The sequence below is a fragment of the Hylobates moloch genome, unplaced genomic scaffold (genome assembly GCF_009828535.3).
Source record: "Hylobates moloch isolate HMO894 unplaced genomic scaffold, HMol_V3 SCAFFOLD_2, whole genome shotgun sequence".
NCBI lineage: Eukaryota > Metazoa > Chordata > Mammalia > Primates > Hylobatidae > Hylobates > Hylobates moloch.
This window is the reverse complement of record NW_026652277.1, coordinates 19,291,689-19,314,349: the sequence shown is the minus strand read 5'-3', so window position 1 is coordinate 19,314,349 and position 22,661 is coordinate 19,291,689. Positions and strand designations below refer to the sequence as shown.

The 22,661-nt window shown below is 35.6% G+C and overlaps 1 protein-coding gene across 1 annotated transcript in view; it reads right to left on the bottom strand.

The window, feature by feature from the left end:
* Positions 1-22,661, bottom strand: part of MALRD1 (MAM and LDL receptor class A domain containing 1) — a 695,880-nt gene that overhangs the window by 104,230 nt on the left and 568,989 nt on the right. Inside the window, exon 36 of the mRNA XM_032166926.2 lies at positions 17,513-17,579. Coding sequence (XP_032022817.1) covers positions 17,513-17,579 — 67 coding nt within the window. The remainder of the gene's footprint in view (positions 1-17,512; positions 17,580-22,661) is intronic.

Below are 22,661 nucleotides of genomic sequence, written 5' to 3'. Positions count from 1 at the left end.
CAGTCCCAGTGTCTTCCGCTCACCTGGCATTGGAGTCTGGGGAGGCAGCAGGAAAGGAGAGGAATAACTTTTTGATTTGAGTGTGCTTCCAGTTCTCTGGGCCTGGCAGGTATTTTAAGAGGAAACTGTGTAGCCGGGTGCGGTGGCTCATGTCTGTAATTCCAGCACTTTGGGAGGCTGAAGTGGGAGGATCACTTGAGGTCAGGAGTTCAAGACCAGCCTGGCCAACACGGCAAAACACCATTTCTACTAAAAATACAACAAAACTAGCTGGGTCTGGTGGCGTCCCCCTGTAATCCCAGCTACTTGGGAGGCTGAGGCAGGAGAATTGCTTGAACCCCGGAGGTGGAGGTTGTTGTGAGATGAGATTGTCCCACTGCACTACAGCCTGGGTGACAGAGCGAGACTCTGTCAAAAAAAAAAAAAAAAAAAAAAAGAAAAGAGAAAGAAAGAAACTGTGGCCCATAATCATATTATCCTGAATGTGTTTGAGTGTCTGATCTCATCTTGCCTTGTCGAAGCTAAGCCAGGGTTGGGCCTGGTTACTACCTGAATGGGAAGCTTCCTGGGAATACTGTGTGCTGTAGGCTTAAAAAAAAAAATCTGAAAGTTTTTTTTCACAAGGCTTTTTGGAATTTCTTCACTTCGGGGTCTCCTCAACTTCTGACAAAACTATTTGGGGAAATCTTTTTGAAGCCACCAGGCTGGCATTACTAATATGGGTAGGATATTCTGTCTGTAGGATTTGTATATTTTTGACCCACTTCTAATGGGAGACCTGGAGTTTCCAATGTTCCAGCTACTCTCACTCTGCTTTGACATGATGGGCCAACAGCCACAGCAAATGTCTTTAGATATCGCATGTGCTTGACAAACATTCCTACGAGCTTTCACTACTGTAAGAAACATATCAATGCTCTCTGGGAAGTCCCCTCGGAGTTAATTACACTGTGCTTCTCCAATGAGGGGTCATGAAACTCACAACATGGCCAAGAAATCTTGAAAAGTCCTCTCTCTCTCTCTTTTTTCTTTGAGACAGAATCTTGCTCTGTTGCCCAGGCTGCAGTGCAGTGTCACGATCTTCACTGTAACCTCCACCTCCCAGATTCAAGTGATCTCCAGCCTCAACCTCTGGAATAGCTGTGATTACAGGTGCACACCACCACACTCAGCTAATTTTTGTATCTTTAGTAGAGACAGGGTTTCACCATATTGGCCAGGCTGGTCTTGAACTCCTGACCTCAAGTGATCCACCTGCCTCAGCCTCCCAAAGTGTTGGGATTACAGGCATGAGCCACCGTGCCTGGCCCAGAAGTCCACTCTCTTAACATTTCTCTCTCAACACTTTTCATAGCCTCAATGTAGCGCAAAAGTTCTAAAAATCACACTCTTATAATCTGGATAATCTCTTATTTATTGGTCATTATACCTTAATCTAAACATCCACTTAACATTTTTTCAGCATATTTCTTAGGAAAATGAGACATATGTAAAAATTATTGGGTGAGGCCTCTGGTTGAGCTCTTTTTGTTTTTCTGCCCTGTCTTTTTTGGGGTTTGTCTGGAAAGGGGTTAGGGTGGAGCTCTGGGCCCAGCATGTAAGGTTGGGAGAATCATAGATTTGTTTCTGACATTCTTGAATAAGTGAAACAATGTTGGTAATCATTTACCACTAGAATTTTTGTTATCAAAAAATCATTATTCCTTAGGTTTTTAAGCCAGATTTTTATTTCTAGAAACTGAATGATCTTTATAACTTTTACATATACTAAGATAGAGATGAAAAGATTCACCAGCATCACTATGCTGGCTCAGAGCCTCTTCTATGCCCTATTCAGAGCCCTGGGAGAAAGGAATCTATGGACTTCTTTCCTATCCACGTTGCCTGGTTGGCTGGCTTCCCGCTGTTCTTGGCCAGTGGAAGATAGCAACTGGAAATTGGAAGGTGGAAGGACAGAGGATGTGGAATACATTTTGCCTGCTTCCTCCAACTTCTTCACGATGGCAGTAACCAGGTTGTCCTCCAACTACAGATTTTTCTTTGAAGCTCTACCACAGTGCTAGTTCTCATTAGAAGCTAGTTAACCAAGGTCTACTCCTTGTCTCTTTAGATTTAGGCTTTCTACTGCTGCTAGTTTCCTGGAGCCTCAATATGTTGTTCTTTCAACCTTGCTCATACCTTCATTAAACTAAGAGGCCACTTCATGAAAATTTTGTTATTTGGGCCATCTGGCTTGACTTCTCTTTCTACCAGGTTCCTGACTGCTACTGCTATACAATTATTAAGTGCAGCAGCAGAAGAAACTATCAACAGAGTAAACAAACATCCTATAGAATGGGACAAAATCTTTGCAAACTAGGCATCTGACAAAGGTCTAATATCCAGCATCTATAAGGAACTTGAACAAATTTACAAGAAAAAGCAACCCCATTAAGAAGTGAGCAAATGACATTAACACACTTTTCAAAAGAAGACATACATGCAGCCAACATGCATATGAAGAAAAGCTCAATCACTGATCATTAGAGAAATGTAAATCAAAACCACAATGACATACTATCTCACACCAACCAGAATGGCTATTATTAAAAAGTCAAAAAATAACAGATGCTGGTGAAGTTGTGGAGACAAATGAACCCTTAGACACTGTTGGTGAGAGTGTAAATTAGTTCAACCATTGTGGAAAGCAGTGTGATGATTCCTCAAAGAACTAAAAGAGAGCTACCACTGGATCCAGCAATCCCATTACTGGATATGTACCCAAAGGAATATAAATTGTCCTACCATAAAGACACATGCATGCGTATGTTCATTGTAGCGCTATTCACAATATCAAATATATGGAATCAACTTACATGCCAATCAATGGTAGACGGGATAAAGGAAATATGATACATATACATCATGAAATACTATGCAGCTATAAAAAACAAACAGATTATGTCCTTTACAAGAACATGGATGGAGCTGGAGACCATCATCCTTAGTAAACTAATGTGGGAACAAAAAAATACATACCGCCTGTTCTCACTTATAAGTGGGAGCTAAATGATGAGAACACATGGGCACATAGAGGGGAACAACAGACACTGGGGCCTACTTGAAGGTGCAGGTTGGGAGGAGGAAAAGGATCAGAAAAAAATAATTATGGTTATTAGACTTAGTACTGGGTGATGAAAAGTCTGTCCAACAAATCTCCATGAAATGAGTTTGCCTATATTACAAACCTCCACATGTACCTCTGAATCTAAAATAAAAGTTTTTCAAAGTGCAGTCAAGGCAGGTCTTTTAATTCCAAGGCCAGTCTTCCTTCCCTTGTACATCACAATGTTTCATATACTTTGTAGCCAATGAATGACTAATTTAGTTTTATATATTATGATGTTTTGCCATAAAAGCAAACCAAAAAATACAGGCAAATACTTGTCAATATAAATATATATTTGTTTGCTAGGGCAATTTATCCTAGTTAAATATATACTATCAATACATATTTATATATATAACATACCTTTCACTTATTCTTTTTATGTATATAACTTGTGTTCCCTTGACACCATAAAATCCATAAACAATAGCAGAAGACAATACATCATAACTTACATTGCTATGGAGAAAACTCTTATAATATCATTTTTAATTTCAACAAATGGAAAAGAATAATATATGCAAAGCCTTATTCTCATTACTAAAGTCTCTATTCAAAATAACACACTATCATTCTAACACTGTAACAGGAAAATATTGCTTTTTGGTTTTTATCTACAGAATGAAAAATGTAATTCTTAGAAAATGTTCTTATTCCAAAGTTAGAATTCCCCCTATATATTCAGAAAGCATGCTACATTAGTCCTCAAAATTGTTAGATGGTGGTAGCACTAAAATGAAAAGACTTACTATGAAGTGACATTATATGTTTTCATTCTGGATGCCCAAACAATAAATTTGAAAGAGATGTATTTTTGAATTCAATACTAAAGTGCATGTTTATATAACCATATATAAAAACTCTAACCACTGATCATGAATAGTCATAATTTAACCTTAAACTTGGGAACATAAACCAGTTTCATTATTTCCTTCTTTTGCCTGGTGGACATAAAGAAAATAAGTCTTTCTCTGAAAAATACAAAGGGATTTCCTACATGGCAGAATTACAGACAGCAGATTAGGGCAATGGCAAACATAAACTAGTTCTTTCAGAGGATAAGAAAAGTCCCACGGGGGTTTCAAAATTAAAATGCATTGAACTACTTAGATCTGTCAACATTTCTCTACTAAGAGGGATAAGTTCAAAAAGTTCTACCTCATTTGCTAGATTTTGCTTCTGTAAGGCAGAGATCAGCCACCTAGCAACAGCACAAAAGCTTCTACTCTGACATAGTTAAACTCATGCTGGCTGAGCAGGAAGAAAAGCTGTGTAGGATCAGAGCAGAGCTGGATGGCCTGCCGTTCCAGGGCCACTGGGGAGGCCTGATTGGGGAAATTGTGAAATTCAGTCTGAGGAATGACTTTTTGTCAGCATTCTTAGAAGCTCCAGTCTCTTGAGCACCACCACTGAGCTGTGTCTCTTGCTTCCATTCAGTAGAGTGCATTGGCCACACGCACACACATCACACACAGCAAAGAAAGAAGAGGTGTCATTTTCAACCAACGGCTACCCCACGAAGCTTGGTCCTGCACATACTAGGAAAACTGATAAAGTGAAAACTGTGTAGAAACATTTTCCTATGCAGCTACTTTAGGATGGGGGATGGAGTGAGCTTTTTGAATCTCCTTATTCTTACATTCTAGACAGCTATTTCTTGTTCTCTCTTTTAAAGCAAGTCCTCTGGCATTAGATACTGCCTCACAAATAACCCACCACTCCTCTCAGAGGACAGAAATATCTACTTAACAGTCAGGTCATACCACAGATCTTGGAAAATATCTGGATCACAAATCCCTGTCAGCAATGACCAGTAAACAGAATCTGGGCCATGCCTTTCCTTAGAGGATGCCCTCCCTGGATGAGTCAACAGGTCATTCATTCGGAAGGTGCCAACTGAGAATGCTTACGGCTATCACCAGAAGCCTAAAAACCACTTAATAGCTAAGTGTACAAAGATATCACTAGGCTTTCTTTCTGGCAAAGGGGCAGAGAGGGGAAATTAGGTATCACTGTGCTTTTCTTTTTTGTAACTCTGTTAGCATATGTGATTGGAGTACAATCCAGCTCTGCAAATTAGGCAGGGAAGAAGGCTTGGTGAGCTTGGCGAGGGCAGTTTGTTGCTTCACCTTCAATCACATTTCTGGTCTGTTTGCTTGCTTGGCTCTGCAGCAGGCAGAAAGTGTGTAATGCTTTCTGACAACACGGAAAGAAAAACTGAGGGATGGGCACATTCATCCGCAGGACACTGTGTTAGAAGCAGCCAGCTGACTCTGCCTTTTACTGTAAGACATGTTAGTATTTTTTAAAATATAAAAACTCTTTTTTTCTTTTATTTTGTTTCTTACCTGAAAAATTAGCAACATATGTTTTCAAAAATCTTTTTAATGCCTTTTTAAGTTATAAAAAGCAGTACCTGGTAAAATAAAAATGCAAAAATTCAAGTATGCAATCTCTCTTTCCCCCCAGCCAGTCTTCTACAGAGCTCACTAACTATTCTTAACAGTTTGATGTGTAACTCAACAGTCTCCTTTTTTTCTTTTTCATACACAGTTACACATTTTCTCCCTCTCCAAATAGGATCTTAATATACATATTATTCTGGCATTTGCATTTTCATCTAACAATATGGATACTTTTCTATGTCAGGATTTATATCTTCTATTTTAAAAAAAAATGTTACATACTATTCCATGACACTATTTGGAACACTCAACTGTGTTTTCAATATGGTGCTATTGCAAAATGCTGAGAGCAATACGTTTGTGTTTATATTTCTTGTTAATAGGTTAGTAGGCTAGATTTCCTAGGATTGAGATTGTTGAATTAAGGAATGTGTATATTAAAACACTGAATGAATATTGTCACTTTATTTTTCCAAAAGTTGTATTTTTATCTATGTTGTATATTTAGAAAAGCTATAGTCCCACAAGCTATATATAAAAGGGACAGTGTTTCTATAGTCTCACAAATAATGGATATTATCAAAAAATGTTTTGTCACTTTAATAGTGCACTTATTTATTCATTAGGTTGAATTTTTTTTCAAATGTGTGTTGACCATTTATTTTCCTTTTCCTGTAAATAATGTTTGTCTAGTTTATCTGTTACATAATTTTTTTTTGAATTTTTTTCAGATGTGTGTTGACCATTTATTTTCCTTTTTCTGTAAATAATGTGTGTCTAGTTTATCTGTTACATAATTTTTACTGTTTGAGTATATATTATGACTAATCCCTAGCTGTAGTGTATCCTGTATATTTTCCTCCTGGCCTGGCCTGTTATTGTTTTTTCTTTCTTTTTTCCTTTTTTTTTTTTTTGAGACAGTCTCGCTTTGTTGCCCAGTCTGGAGTGCAGTGGTGGAATATTGGCTCACTGCGAAACCTCTGCCCACCATGTTCAAGTGATTCTCCAGCTTCCTGTGTAGCTGGGATTACAGGAACCTGCCACCATGCCTGGTTAATTTTTTGTATTTTTTTGTAATTGTATTTTTGTATTTTTAGAAGAGATCGGGTTTCATCATGTTGGCCAGGCTAGTCTTGCACTCCTGACCTCAGGTAATCCACCCTACCTGGCCTCCCAAAGTGCTGGGATTACAGGTGTGAGCCACCGCACCTGGCCCTGTTGTTTTTTTTGTTGCTGTTTTGTTTGTTTGTTGTTGTTTTCTTAATTTTGTTTATGGTGTCTTTTACCACACTGAATACTTTTAAGAATCATCCATGTGATCAAGTTTTCGAATCTGTTTATCTTTTATTTTATGGATGCTTAGTAAGCTTAGAAAAGACCTTCATACTTCAAGATTTTAAAATATTCTTGTATGCTATTTTCCCAAAGAAATTTTATACTTTTCCCCTATATATATTTTTAATAATTCTGAAGTTAATTCCTGTGTGTTATGTCAATAATAATTTACATTTTAAATTAATGGCTAACCAATTATCTTAATATCAATTATTACATATTCCAACTCATCCATTCTTATTAAATTGAAAGCCACCTATTTTATACTAATTTTATGTAACCACGTTAAGCTATTTGTAGACTTTTTATTCTTTTCCAAGTGTCTATTTGTCTATTCCTGTTCCAACTTCATAATATTTATTACAATAACTTTATAGCAAGCTGTATTGTCAAGTATTGTAAATACCATTTCATAACTTTGGCTTTAAGTTTTATTTATTTTTCCAAGTAGACTTTAAAATCCATCTGCCTATTTCAAAATCAAACAAAAATCTAAATTATTAACTAGATTTAATTAGCCAATGTAATTAATTGGCTAATGGTCATTTGTGCAATATTGAAAATCACTAACTCTAGAAAGTGGTTTGTTCATTTTTTTTTTTTTCTATCCATTTATTTAGGTCTTCTGTGAGGGTCCTTCATTTGTGCTTTTTAGCATTCTTTATGTGGGTGATGTGCATGCACTGTTCAATATAGGCCTCTATATATTGTAAGAATTGCTGCTATTTCAGAATGGAGCCCTTTTCCAATTATCTAGTTTAATTATTGTTACTACTGGTGAAAAGGAAATTCATCTAGTCTTTTACATTTATCTTATGTCCATCTACCTCGTTGAACCCTGTTTTCAATCTAATAGTATTGCAGTACCTTTGCGTGGATTTCCTAGGTTGTCAATATCTGCAAAAATACTTGTTTCTTCTTTTTCAATATGTTTAGCTTCTACTTATTTTGGCTTGTACCTTTGGCTAAAACCCCGTGAGCAAATAGAATAATCCAAGGCCTGGCAGACCTCCCTGACTTAAAAAAAAAACAAAAAACAAAAATCTTGGTTTTAAGGGAAAATGCTTTCAGTTTTTTGACAGAAAACACGTTGAAGTTTTTTGAAGGGAGAGACTACAGTTTTGACTTTTAGATTTCTCCTATGTCCACCAAGGTATTCAACTTTTATGCCTATTCTTGGGCCAATTTTAGTAATTTATGTTTTTCTACAAAATTGTCTTTTCCATAAGTTAGATTTGAAAATAATGCACCACCCTGCACGGCCTCTCAAGCTTATTGCCTAAAAGATATCTAAATATTCTCCACTTTAAATTGACTTTTTGAAACTTTGGAATGATTTTTCTTTGCAAAACATTCCAGTGTTATTATGAGGATTTTTGTTAGTCCTTAACACTTGAGTACTATGTTATATCTGAAAAAAATAACAGCAGAGGCTATGGTCTTAAATTTTGATGATTTGTTCTGTATTCCACCTAGTAAAGAATGATTGTTGGTTGCTATGGAGATGATTTAGCTAATGTTAAATATGTAATTGGCAAACAGATTACTAGTGACTCCCACTTAGATACACAATTTTTAAAAGACATTCTTCAGTAAAGAAACAATTATTAATGATATATTTCAGAAATGCAGTACCCGTTTTAATTCACAGCTTCATCATGGCAGAGAAGGTGAGTTTTAAGCAAATGTCCATTTTCATCTTCGGCCTTAGAGAGAGGTTAGGTCATTTTTTTAAGTCATGGAGTTAGTTAGCAGTGGAACTCATATCCAAACCCGGGTCTGCCTGTTTTTAGAATCATATCTCTTTCCTTTTTTGTATACCACACTGCACACAGGATATGATCTGTATGCTTATGGGTTCAGGGAATGTTCTAGAGAGGATATTCTACATTAACTGGGAAGTAAAGGATGAATCTGGAGTTTTTCAGTTAATCAAGGTGGGAAAGTGTAAAATAGGCAAAAGCAATCATATGAATTTTCATAGGAACAAAACTGCACAGTGTGTTAAAGAAAAGGAAACAGCCAAACGCAAATAAAGCTAAGTTTTAGATTTTCTTTAAGGCATTTTATTCAAATTTGTCCTCATAGTATCATGGAACTCTAGAATCATAAGCCATCTAGTCAGATCTCCAAAGAGGCAACATCCACAAGGGTTGAGCATAGGATCGTGGCCAAAGAACTAGGTTTGAATCTGGACTCTAGCTCTGTTTTATTTTTTGTCTCTGGGAAAAGTACTTAATTTCACCATGTCTCATGTCTCTCTCTCTCTGTTTTTAAAATAGGATCTCGTTCAGTCACACAAGCTAAAGTGCAGTGTTGCGATCATAGCTCACTACAGCCTGGGCTCAAGCAATCCTCCCACTTCTGCCTCTGAAGTGCTAGGATTACAGGTGTGAGCCATTGTGCTCACCCTCATCTAAATGTTCCCCATCTTTTTTTTTTTTTTATTTTTTTGAGATAGTCTCACTCTGTCACCCAGGCTGGAGTGTGGAGTGCAGTGGTGCGATATCAGCTCACTGCAACCTCCACCTCCCAGGTTCAGGTGATTCTCCTGCCTTAGCCTCCAGAGAAGCTAAAATTACAGGCACGTGCCATCACCCCCAGCTAATTTTTGTATTTTTAGTAGAGATGGGGTTTCACTATGTTGGCCAGGCTGGTCTTGAACTCCTGATCTCAAGTGATCCACCTGCCTTGAACTCCCAAAGTGCTGGGATTATAGGTGTGAGCCACCATGCCCGGCCTAAATGCTCCTCACCTTAACTGCTAAATTACACATACTATTATCTGCTCCACAGGTTTATGTCATGACCATAGGCAAGTCAAACACATGACATGTAATTATCAACAATAACATACTTTTTAGGTTATTTTAAAATTTGAGTCAAATGAAAGAAAGCTACAGAACAGTTTCAGTGATGATAACTATATTTTTTTCATTTTCCTTTAGCTTTCCGCATAAAATAACTTTCCTATACCTGGCCCAAGGAATGCTTCTTAACTGTTCTATGTTCCCTTGCATTCCATTGTATGGGTGTATCATACAATAGATTACTCATCTGTGGGCATTTAGGATGTTTCATCACTGTATTTCCTGGTTCTTCAATTTGCAGATGGCATGTTGTGGTATTTCCCAGCCTCCATAACTACAGGAGCCAATTCTCATCATAAATCTTTGTTTATATATCTATACATATCCTATTGGTTCTGGTTCTCTGGAGAACATTGATAAATACAAGCATCATTCTCTATATTTTAAAACGAATTTTTTATCTCTTTCTTCTCTGTGATATTCGGGCTTTCCCTGTATATTAAAATAGTTCTTTATGTATTAGGGATATTTGTCCTTTTTCTGATACATGCAACATAAGTATTTTCTCTTAGATTGCCACTTATCTTTTGATATTGCTTATGGTGGTATTTTTTGTCATTAAAAAAGGTTTTTAAAAATAAATTTTTATGTAATTAACTTCATCTGTCTTCAAATGCAATTGCATTTGAGTCATTAAAAAAAGCTTTTTCCTACATTCATAATATAAAGAAATTTACTGCGTATTTCTATAGTGTGTATAGTTTCACTTCAAACTCTGATTTAAGTGAAGATTATCTTTGTGTATATATAGTGTGAGGTATGGTTCTAATTTTATCTTTTTCCAAATACTTAACTAGTTGCCCCAATACTCCCATTTAAAAAGTTCATCTTTGTCCAGAAATTTGAGATGCCATCTTTATCATTTACTAAATTTTCATATGTACTTGGATACATTTTTTAACTTTCTACTCTGCTAGTCTGAAATGTCAAATTGTCTATTCAAATGCCTGCATAATACTGTTTAATAATAAGAGCTTTATTCTATTGATACTGGGAGGCTCAGTACTACGGAGCTACGAAGCTACTCAGATTCTCATAGCTTGGGTTTTTCTTTTTTTTTTCTTTTTTCAGTGTTTTACTAGCTATTGTTCCACTCATTTTTCCACATGAATGCAATATCTAATTGTTTACTCCCATGAAAATCTTGTAGGTCTTTTTGTTGAGATTGTGTTAAACTTATAGAATTATCTAGGGAGAAGTAACACCTTTATGATGTTGAGTCAACTCTACAGGAAAGGAAATGTTTTTCCACTTGTTTAAGTTCTTCTGGATTGTTTTTATTATACAGATTTGCTTTTACTTTATTAAATGCATTTCTAATATTTTATCTTTTTGTTGTCAATGTGAATAGTTTTGTTTTTCATTTTTTCCTTTTAATAGTTTTGTCTATGTATGTAGACTATTAATCTAAAATACTAATTTTATATCCTCCAAACCTACTTAGTAAATTGTTTTTATTGTTTGAATTAACTTTTATCAATTCTCTAGGGTTTTCCAGGTATACCACCAAGATAACTTCTTTTCTGATTCTTAATAATTTTTTTTCTTATTGGTGACTACCTCCAGTACAATATGAAATATCAGTGAAACTAATGGTTATACTTGCTTTGTTTCTAATTTTAATGGAAGTGTTTTTTATGGTTTTCTCTTAAGGAAGGTGCTACATTTAGGAGTAGGGAGTATAGAGTTTACCATACTTAAAAAATATCCATCAATGTACATTTTCCATAGTGCCTTTTTTTAAAATTTAAAGAATGGATGTTAAATTTTTTCAAAGACTTTTTCGCAACTCTGGAGACAATCACAAGTTTTCTTTGTTTCTTTGCTTTCAGAAGTCTAATGCCAACCAAATTCTTTGTCCTCTTGTGTTATTTGGTTCTTTTCCTAGAGGCCATGAAAAATTTTTTTCTGTATCTTAAAGTTTAATATTTTTACCAGGATATATATTAGAGTTTTTGGTTTTGTGTTAAAAATTTCAGATACTTGCTGACTTTTTCAATATGTAAATTCAAGTCTCTTTTCATTTTTTGAAAAAAGTTTACTTGAATTATAGTTTAAATGTTAGTTCTGTTCTATCATTTTATTTTCCTCTTTAGGGACTCCAATCACATGCATGTTCTTTTTCTTCCACTTTAACTACTTTCTCTTTGATTCTCCTTATTTTATCTCATTTCCATTTCCTTATTTTTCCACCTTTGTTAAACATTTCTTAATACATTTACATTTGAATATATCCTTTGAAAATGATAATTTAATCTTTACTTTTTCAATTTCATTTTTTCCTGGGTTCAAGCAATTCAGTTAATTCAGCCAATTTATTTCCTTGGGTTCAATTGATTCTGTTTTTTTTTTTTTAACCTATTTTTATACTTAGACTTTAAAATTTTAAATTAAAGTGTTGCATGTATTTGTTTTCAAATATCCCCAATTATATGTTTTATAAATAATATTTAATTTAGCTTGGAATTGGAGTTCAAGGTCTTAATGTATTTTATTTTTTACATCATGTTTCTTTGTTGTTTTTTGGGTGGGGAGGGGAATCGTTCTAATTGAATTTTATTTTTAACAAAGGCCTTGTATGAATGAAAATTTCATTTGTCTCTTCATTTGATGACATTTCAGATAGTTTACAAGATTTCTAATTTAAGAGCACCCTCTTCTGTCATTGTAGTAAAATGGAATTTCTTTAATAGATGACTTTTTTTTTTGGTAGTTGCTCTATCCTATAAACTGGAGAGTAATTTCTTTTTCGTATGATGAACACATCATATGCTTACTCAATACTTCTTGTTGCATACATAGAAAATCCCCCACTAACTCTTTTTTGAATGGTAGTTTGGGTTATGGTGAGGTCATTTTCTCATATTTCAATACATTTCAAGAATATATTTCAATGTATTGATGCTTTTCTTTGAAATTTCAGGACTTTACATTCATTCATCATTTATTTTATGAGCACATACTGAAATAACTCTTGCAATGTCAGTTATACATTGGGACTGGTCATGAAAATGTATTGAAGACATGACCTTTATTTTCTTGGCCAATGGTCTTCAAAAGTTTTGCCCATGAACTCTCCAAAGGAGTTTTTGAAAAATTTCATAGTCCCTTTAATTTTAAGTCAAAATTAATGTTTTTCAGGTTAATATTAATCAATTGCTAAAGATACAATTTCCAGGTTACTGTAAATAAAACTGACATCACTCTCTTAAATGTAGACATTGAAAATGTAATTACGATGGTGATTGAATATGCATCATCTTTCAATACAAAATAAAATTTTTTAACAGTTAGACATTTTAATTGGGAGCTAAACATCAAAGGAGAACAACAAACACTGGGACCTACTTGAGAGTGGAGGGTGGGAGGAGGGTGAGGATAAAACTACTACCTATTGGGTACTATGTTTATTATCTGGGTGATGAAATAATCTGTACACCACACCTCTGAGACAACAAACCTACACATGTACTCGTGAACTGAAAATAAAAGTTAACAAATAACTAACAAGAATTTTAAATGTACCTCTCCTCCTTAAACTAATACTTTGATTTCTCTTCTTGACATATTTTTATCCTAATCTATTTTATACTTTAAGGTCTTTGATTATATTATTAATCATTTTCTGCCACAAAATATAAATAATAATAATTATTATTATATAATAATAATAATTATTATTATTATTATTGAGACAGGAACTCACTCTGTCACTCAGGCTGGTGCAATCACGACTCACTGCAGCCTCTGCCTCCCAGGCTAAAGCAATCCTCCTGCCTCAGTCTCCCAAAGTACTGAGACTATGAGGGTGAGCCACTGCACCTGGTCTTTATTTGGATGAAATGCTTTTTATTAACCATGACATTTTAAGTCGTCACATTTGTCAGACAGTAATTTAGTTTTGATATTTTGAACAAATTATCAGACCAGAAATATAAATTCTTGCAAAAGATAAATAAGAATAGCTAGAAAAACCTGCAATGCAATGATGTCAATATATAATGTTACACTTTACAATAAATGTTTCTTTCTGAAAAGCAACTGATCTGTTGTGCTATTATTACTTTCTTTCCTCTTTTCTGTTAGTTTTAAACATTTTTCATTCCAGTTTCATTAATTTATAATAATGTGTAATGTGTAAGAAGTCAGCATATTTTATGTTTTTTCAATGACCATAATTGTTGGAGGTATCCTTAAAAATGAAAACTAGTAAAAAGTTGGGCAAAACAAATTCTGATCATCATAAAGAACAGAATTTTACTGGAAATGTATTTTTTAGATAGATGGGGCCAATTTTTAACAGGTAGTTTTGTAAAACTAACACACACAAAATATTGTGGAAAGGGAAGCAAGAGAGGAGAGGAGCCAGAAGGAGGAAAAAGCAACCCTCCCTGGCTGGGCTGGAATTGGCTTCCCAGAAAAAACGCCACCTATGTTGGATCTAAAGGATGAAAGGGCATCCTCTAGGCAAATAGGTTAAAAAAAGAGAAAGTTCTAGACAGAAGGATCAGTTTATCCAACGCTTGGAGAAATAGAAGAACATGGCCTGTCCAGAAAACTGGTCTTTTAGAACACGTGAAATTCGTGATGCCTAGGAGATATCCAAATAAAATCTGAATGAGATCTGGCGTCGTGTTGGTGGTGAAATCTAAGAATGTGGAGTCTGGCCTGCTGGTAAACTGTATTCGAAGTCTACAAATTTAATTCACAGGTCCAAAGCTAGACGAGATTAGATAGTGAGCGAGTGTAGGCAAACAGGAGAGGAACTGCAAGCATCATCTAACATCCCAATATTTAGACAACAGGAAAGAAAAAGAATGGGTGAGGGAGAGTGACAGGCCTGGTCAGTGATATCCCAGAAATCAGGTAATGAGAAAGAGCAATCCACTGTAAACACTGCCAAGACGGAAAGGTGAAAAGTAAAGATTATCACTTTCTTGTAAATTCCAGGTTTAAGTGCCTTTTTAATATAAGGGTTTTCAAATTTATAAGAAGAAAACAAACAACCCCATTAAAAAGTAAGCAAAGGACATGAACAGACATTTTTTGAAAAGACACACATGTTGCCAATAAGCATATGAAAAAAAGCCTGACATCACTGATCATTAGAGGAACGGAAGTCAAAACGGTAGTGACATACCATCTCACACCAGTCAAAACGGCTATTAATAAAAAGTCAAAAAATATCAGATGCTAGCAAGGATGTGGAGAAAAGGGAACACTTATATACTGTTGGTGAAAGTGTAAATTAGTTCAACGATTGTCAAAGCAGTGTGGTGATTCCTCAAAGAGCTAAAAGCAGAACTACCACTGGACCCAGCAATCCCATTACTGGGTATATACCCAAAGGAATATAAGTTTTTCTATCATAAAGACACCTCCATATGTATGTTCATTGTAGCACTATTCACAATAGCAGCGACATAGAATGAATCTAAATGCCCACCCATGGTAGACTGGATTAAGGAAATGTGGTACATATACACCATGGAATACCATGCAGCCTTAAAAAAGAATTAGATCACGTTCTTTGCAGGAACATGAATGGAGCCGGAGGCCATTATTTTTAGCAAACGAACGCAGGAACAGAAAACCAAATACCACATTCTCATTTATAAGTGTGAGCTAAATGATGAGAATACATGGATGCACAAAGGGGAGCAACAGACACTGGGGACTATTGAAGCATGGAGGGTGGGAGAAAAGAGAGGATCAGGCAAAATAAAAAATGAGCACTAGGCTTAGTACCTGGGTGATGGAATAATCTGTACAAAATCCCCCATGACAAGTTTACTTAATAAATATTTAACTCAATAAATTTTTAATGAATAAAACTACATGTGTAGATTCGTTACATACGTAAACTCGTCATGGGAGATTTTGAACCTAAAATAAACCCTGAACCTAAAATAAATGTTAAAAGAATATATAAGGGATCTAGGAATTTAAAATTGTGTGTGTATGTGTGCTTGTGCAAAGACAAATATATCTTAATGGATACAAACCTTACTACTACACTGTAGGATTTGAGCGTCAAGAGTTTTACTTTTTGCCTGATACACTACTGTCTATTTTAAAAAGACTCATGAAAATCCACATATATTACTTTTTTAGTACATAATTTTATAGAAAGAAAAACTTGAATGAAATGGCTACGCTATTACAACATGGAAAAAGTTTCAAAAGTCATTTTTTCATACCTACATTCTAGACAGCACTAATTCCAACATTTGTTTGCATTGATGTTCATTATAGTTATTTCACTACTTGTAAAGTATTATTTGCTATCAAAAATAATACTTTAGGATATTTGATTGACTTTCTTAGCAGTGAATTCCTTTCTACATTTTTCTCCATTGACTTCCTTTCTTCTCTCAATTCGCGGTCTCATCTCCCTCACCTTAGAGTTCTCCCACTTGAGAGAAGTTTAAGACTTCACCATCTGGATTTTAATTTTTCAAGTTTATTTAAGACCACGAGAGTGTTGCCAAGAATGTAAAGCTCTTTCTTGATCTTTCTGGGAGTTTTCCGGCCTAACTGTCAGGATTAAAGTGGACAAAAATCAACCTCTTTACTGTAAGCAGTTGACATTAAATAATATTATCTACTCAGCTGATATTTAATAAACATTATTTATGGCATCATTCAAACTTCTTTCAGGAGATTTTAGAAATTAATATTATATATCCTGTCTTTCCATCAAGTAATAGTTTCTGATAAATTAATTTCCATGGAAATTGATATGGGGAAAGTATAATTTTGTTGACATGTTGAGAAATAAACTACGTAAAGCATTGAAAGAGAAAACAGTTCCAAGAAACTCATTAGTAATTACATTTCAACAATGTTAAACTAAAGCGCTGTCTAAATATGGTCCATCATAAAATTTGTGTTATTGTTTTAATTGGTAGAATTTTTTTATTTTTTTAGGAATAAATTATTTTTTCTAAACTATGTGTGTTGATTAAGACAGAAATAAGGACTCAAACAACTATTAACTATTGTTTTTCAGATACCTTTGTGTGTTTTGTAATGACTTGAAAAGTAACCTTCAATGAGTTTTCTAAGGAAAGTGATATATCCATTGGTCTGCTAAATTATAAAGGCATAAACACAAATATAATGAAATATGCATCATTTCCTTTGGAGTTTTTGAAACTGTTTTGCACAATTCCCCAAAGGGTGAGAGAAGAAATCAAGCCATCTTTGATATGCAATATAAATATTTCCCCAAAGAAATCACAAGGCCTATTTTTGTTTACTCTTGCTTTGAGTATGCAAATGTATTTCTTATCTATACCTTAACTTTACTTATAAATACCCACTGCATATACCAGCATATGATTTTATTTATAAATTAATTTATCCTTTGTTAAAGATAAATAAGAACATTGAAATCAAAGAGAAAATACAGACACAAAGTTCATCTGAAATAGAAAGATATTCATATCAGAAAAAAATCTTTTAAAAACCTGATAGAAATATTAAATGCAAGGAATAGTATTATTAAAATTATATATTACACATATAAAATGTTGAAAAACAAGCACAATCATAATAAATAATAGATATTTCTCTGAAATGCGCTCACATATTCCTTTACCTTATTCAGACAGATAAATGTAAATAGTGCCATTATCCACTATTTTTACCTTACTAACCACATACTGATTGATGCTCTATTATATCAGCCTATAAAAAAATAAGTAAGTCAGCTTCAAAAAATCTTTAAAAAAATTAAACAATGCTTCTTACCGACACATAGGACCATTTTTCTCCACTACACAAGTCCCACCATTTCTGCAGTAATTTAATGGACATTCTAAAAAGAAGCATCACAAAGACAGCAGTTAATTATAAACAGTATTAGGAGGAAGGAGAAGATATCATTATTTGTCATTACATTAAATCTAATTTCTGAGAGTAAATTCCTTTCCAGGTGCAAAAAGCAAAAGAATTCCCATAGGCTACTTTCCTGTACTCTCTTCAATTTTGTTCACTGGCCCCTGCTGCCCTGAATGTGTTCATGCCCTTTGCATGCCTGAATAGTCCACAAAAAGAGAAGACTTTTAAAAAAATTATTTACTTGTTTAGTTTTTAAATTTTTATTTATTTATTTTTTGCTATTTTTTCTTTCTCTCTCTTTTTTTTTTTTTTTTGAGGCAGGGTCTTGCTCTGTCATTCAGGCTGGAGTGCAGTGGCATGGCGATTAAAAAGTCAGGAAACAACAGGTGCTGGAGAGGATGTGGAGAAATAGGAACACTTTTACACTGCTGGTGGGACTGTAAACTAGTTCAACCATTGTGGAAGTCAGTGTGGCGATTCCTCAGGGATCTAGAACCAGAAATACCATTTGACCCAGCCATCCCATTACTGGGTATATACCCAAAGGACTATAAATCATGCTGCTATAAAGACACATGCACATGTATGTTTATTGCAGCACTATTCACAATAGCAAAGAGTTGGAACCAACCCAAATGTCCAACAACGATAGACTGGATTAAGAAAATGTGGCACATATACACCATGGAATACTATGCAGCCATAAAAAATGATGAGTTCATATCCTTTGTAGGGACATGGATGAAACTGGAAATCATCATTCTCAGTAAACTATCGCAAGGACAAAAAACCAAACACTGCATGTTCTCACTCATAGGTGGGAATTGAACAATGACAACACATGGACACAGGAAGGGGAACATCACACTCTGGGGACTGTTGTGGAGTGGGGGGATGGGGGAGGGATAGCATTAGGAGATATACCTAATGCTAAATGACGAGTTAATGGGTGCAGCACACCAACATGGCACATGTATACATATGTAACAAACCTGCACATTGTGCACATGTACCCTAAAACTTAAAGTATAATAATAATAAAATAAAATAAATAAAAATAAAAATAAATAAAAAATAAAAAAAAAAACCACAGCTCACTACAGCCTCAACCTCCTGGGCTCAAACAATCCTCCCACCTCAGCCTTGAACAGCTGGGGCCACAGGGGCACACTACTACACTTGCCTAATTTTTAAATTATTGTAAAGATGGGATCTTGCCATTATTGTCCAGTCTGGTCTTAAACTCTCAGCCTCAAGCAATCCTCCCGCTTGACCTCCCAAAATGCTAGGATTACACGTGCGAACTATCGCATCAGACCTCTTTTTTTTTAATTGACATATAATAATTTTTCATATTTATGGAGTGCAAAGTTATATGTATATATATATAGTGTATAGTGACCAGATCAGGGAAATTAGCATATTCATCATCTCAAACATTTATCATTTCTTTGTGTTGAGAACATTCAATATCCTCCTTGGAACAATTTGAAACTGTATAATATATTACTGTTAACTATAGTTATCTCACAGTGCTTTAGAACACTAGAACTTGTCCCCTGGATTGGGTATCATCTACTTATTTAGAATGTGCCTGCATGACGTATTTGTGATGACAAGAAAGTGCTTTGTTTACTGAAATATTTCTCTAGTTCTACACAACAGTCCTCATGTCATAGCAGGCAAAAACCTTTTTTGATAAGTCATTCACTTATGAGCATGCAGATGTCCTACCTCTGCATCCGTGATCAATGTTAGTATAACTCAGGTTTGCCCCTGGTCGTCCTATTTCACTGCTTGTGTCACTCTCTAGTTCTAGTTTAACAAGAACATTTATTTTCAAAGATGGTTTACTTATAGGTTAAAAAGAAGCTAAATATCTTCACAGAATAACTACTGTGAGAGTTGTTAGCACAGTTAGCTCCTGATGTTGTGTCATTATGAACTGCCTCCTTATTCCCTCATGAGACATCTTGAGGCCTGTCAATTCCCCTATTCAGTTAAGACCCAAGTTGCTCCTAGGCCTTTTGTTTTTACTTAACACATTGCAATTGTACATACTTATGGGGTATAATTCAACAATTTTCTTGCTGGATACCAGTCCTCCCTTGTTGGGTTACTTTAACTCCAACACTTGATTAAAATTTCCTCTGTCTTTAATTTTTAATTGAACAAATTTATTCTGAGCACCTATAAAATGTCTGGCACTGGGCTGGGCACTGGAAATATAATAATAATATAGACATCTTAGTATAGTTGTTCACACTGAGGGCACAGGAGCCCAATTGCTCTTCTCAGCTCAATTTATTAGCTGAGTAGTATTGGGTAAGGTAGTCAATCTCTCTGTGCCTCTGTTTGCTTTCTGTAAACAAGGTTAACAAATAATAACTATCTCACAGGGTTGTGAGATTGTTAGAAGAACAACCAGTTCATAGTATGAGTTTAATAAATGTTGACTTTAAAAGACATACAGCCATGGTTCCTGCTCCTATTGTCCTTCCAGATGAAAAAAAAAATGTGAGTGTGGCATTAAAATGCAGAATGAAATTACTCCATTGGGATGGATGTTCTAAGGGTGATGGGAACACCAAGAAGAGCACTTCGGTCACGTTTTGGGAGTAAGAAAAAGCTTTCCAGAGAGAATCAGCAGCCATTTATTTGGGCAGTAGTGGTAGTGTGTGTGTGTAAAGGTGAGCATAAAGACCCAGAGGCCAGAGAAGAGGGTGTTGTATGTTTGAGGAACTGAAGACAGCCCAGCCTGGTTGAATTGCTCATAATACAAAGATAGTGTAGAAAAAATTCAGAGACACACAGTTTCTGGGTCACATCAGCCCAGCCCGGCCAAGATTTTAAGAAGGAAAGTGCCATGTTTCATGTATTAGAATTCTGGCTGCAGTGTGTCAAGTCAACAGAAAGACCAAGAGTAAAATTTGGGAGCCCTGTTAAGAATTTTTTTGTAATAAACTAGCAAAAATATAATGGTTGCCTGAACTAAAGGATTAGGGTGGGGTTGCGGGAAGAAAGTTGTTGAATTTTTAAGAGATTTAAATATTAGGACTGAAACATCTTGGCGACTATTTGGAAGAGTGGAGGATAATGTCCACATTTGTGGCTGGGTCACTGGCTAGTTGGTGGTTTCATTCACTAAGGGGGATTTTTGGAGAATTAAGATTTTTAAAGGAAAAGATAATGTTATGTTTTCAGTGCATAAGGGGCATCCAAGTGGAAGTGACCCGACCTGTGGGCATTGGAATTTGCAGGTCTGAACCTCAGATGAAATATTTAATATGAAGTAGAGATATAGATTTGAGGCTTTTCTTCAGATTTTTTTCTCTGCCTTTTAGATAGCATCACTGTTCAGGGTTTCTCCTCGAGTAATTTTGAGATCATTGTTTCTGCTACATAGATACGCTCCTTGTCTTTGATAAGCCCAATCTTAGCAGAGACAGAGAAAACATTTACTAGAACAGAGAAATGATGATAATCATGATAGTGAGAAAATAGAGAACTAGAAATTTTATGTAAGCAATACGTATTGAAGTAAAACATACAAGGAAAGGGTGGCATGAGACAGTAGCCTGTTAAGCAGTGGTAAGTTTTGGTTCTGCGTCCCCATCCAAATCTTTTTTTTTTTTTAATGTCCCATCCTCATATTTTTATTTTTTTATTTTATTTTATTTTTTTTATTATACTTTAGGTTTTAGGGTACATGTGCACAATGTGCAGGTTTGTTACATATGTATCCATGTGCCATGTTGATTTCCTGCACCCATTAGCTCGTCATTTAGCATTAGGTATATCTCCTAATGCTGTCCCCGCCCCCCCCACCCCCCACCCCACAACAGTACCCGGAATGTGATGTTCCCCTTCCTGTGTCCATGAGTTCTCATTGTTCAATTCCCACCTATGAGTGAGAACATGCGGTGTTTGTTTTTTTGTCCTTGCGATAGTTTACTGAGAATGATGTTTTCCAGTTTCATCCATGTCCCTACAAAGGACACGAACTCATCATTTTTTATGGCTGCATAGTATTCCATGGTGTATATGTGCCACATTTTCCAAATCTTATGTCAAACTGCCATCCGCAGTGTTGGAGGTGGGGCCTAGTGGGAGGTGACTGGATGGTGGGACTGGTTTCTAATAGGTTAGCACCATCCCCCTAGTGCTGTCTCATAATAGAGTTCTCATGAGATCTGGTTGTTTGAAAGTGTTTAGCACTTCCCCCTTCTCTCTCTCTCTACTGCCAGCCATGTGAATATATGCTTGCTTTGTCTTCCATCATGATTGTAAGTTTCCTGAAGCCAGCTTAGAAGCAGAATCCTGTCTAACCTACAGAACCATGAGCCAATTAAACCTCTTTTTTTTTTTTTTAATAAACTACCCAGTCTCAGATATGTCTTTATAGCAGTGTGAGAATGGGCTAATAAAGGCAGTCATTGCACACTAGAGAAGGGATAGCAGGCATTAAGAACGAGGAAAGCAAGGAAGGAGGGAAGTTGCAGTTTAGGATCAAAACCGAAATATATCTTGAGTCTGGCATCATTTTTGGTTTCAAAAAAATCAGCAATTTGTTTTCCCAGGGATGTATTTCCCATCCTGCCCTCCCTTATTCCTCCGTGTTTAACTAATTACACAAAACAGGGGAGTAAAGTGCCAAAGATGAAAGGAGCTCCATACCTCAGGACTGGGGGGCATGTTCCACTGAACACAACAGACATAAGCTCTCCTTCACGAATAAGAAATTTGCTGAGAATGAAAACTATCACAAGGACAAAAAACCAAACACCACATATTCTCACTCATAGGGGGGAATTGAACGATGAGAACACTTGGACACAGGAAGGGGAACATCACACACCGGGGCCTGTCCTGAGGTGGGGGTGGGGGGGCAGGGAGGGATAGCATTAGGAGATATACCTAAGTAAATGACGAGTTAATGGGTGCAGCACACCAACATGGCACATGTGCACATATGTAACAAACCTGCACGTTGTGCACATGTACCCTAGAACTTAAAGTATTTAAAAAAAAAAAAAACAAGAAATTTGCTGGCTTGACT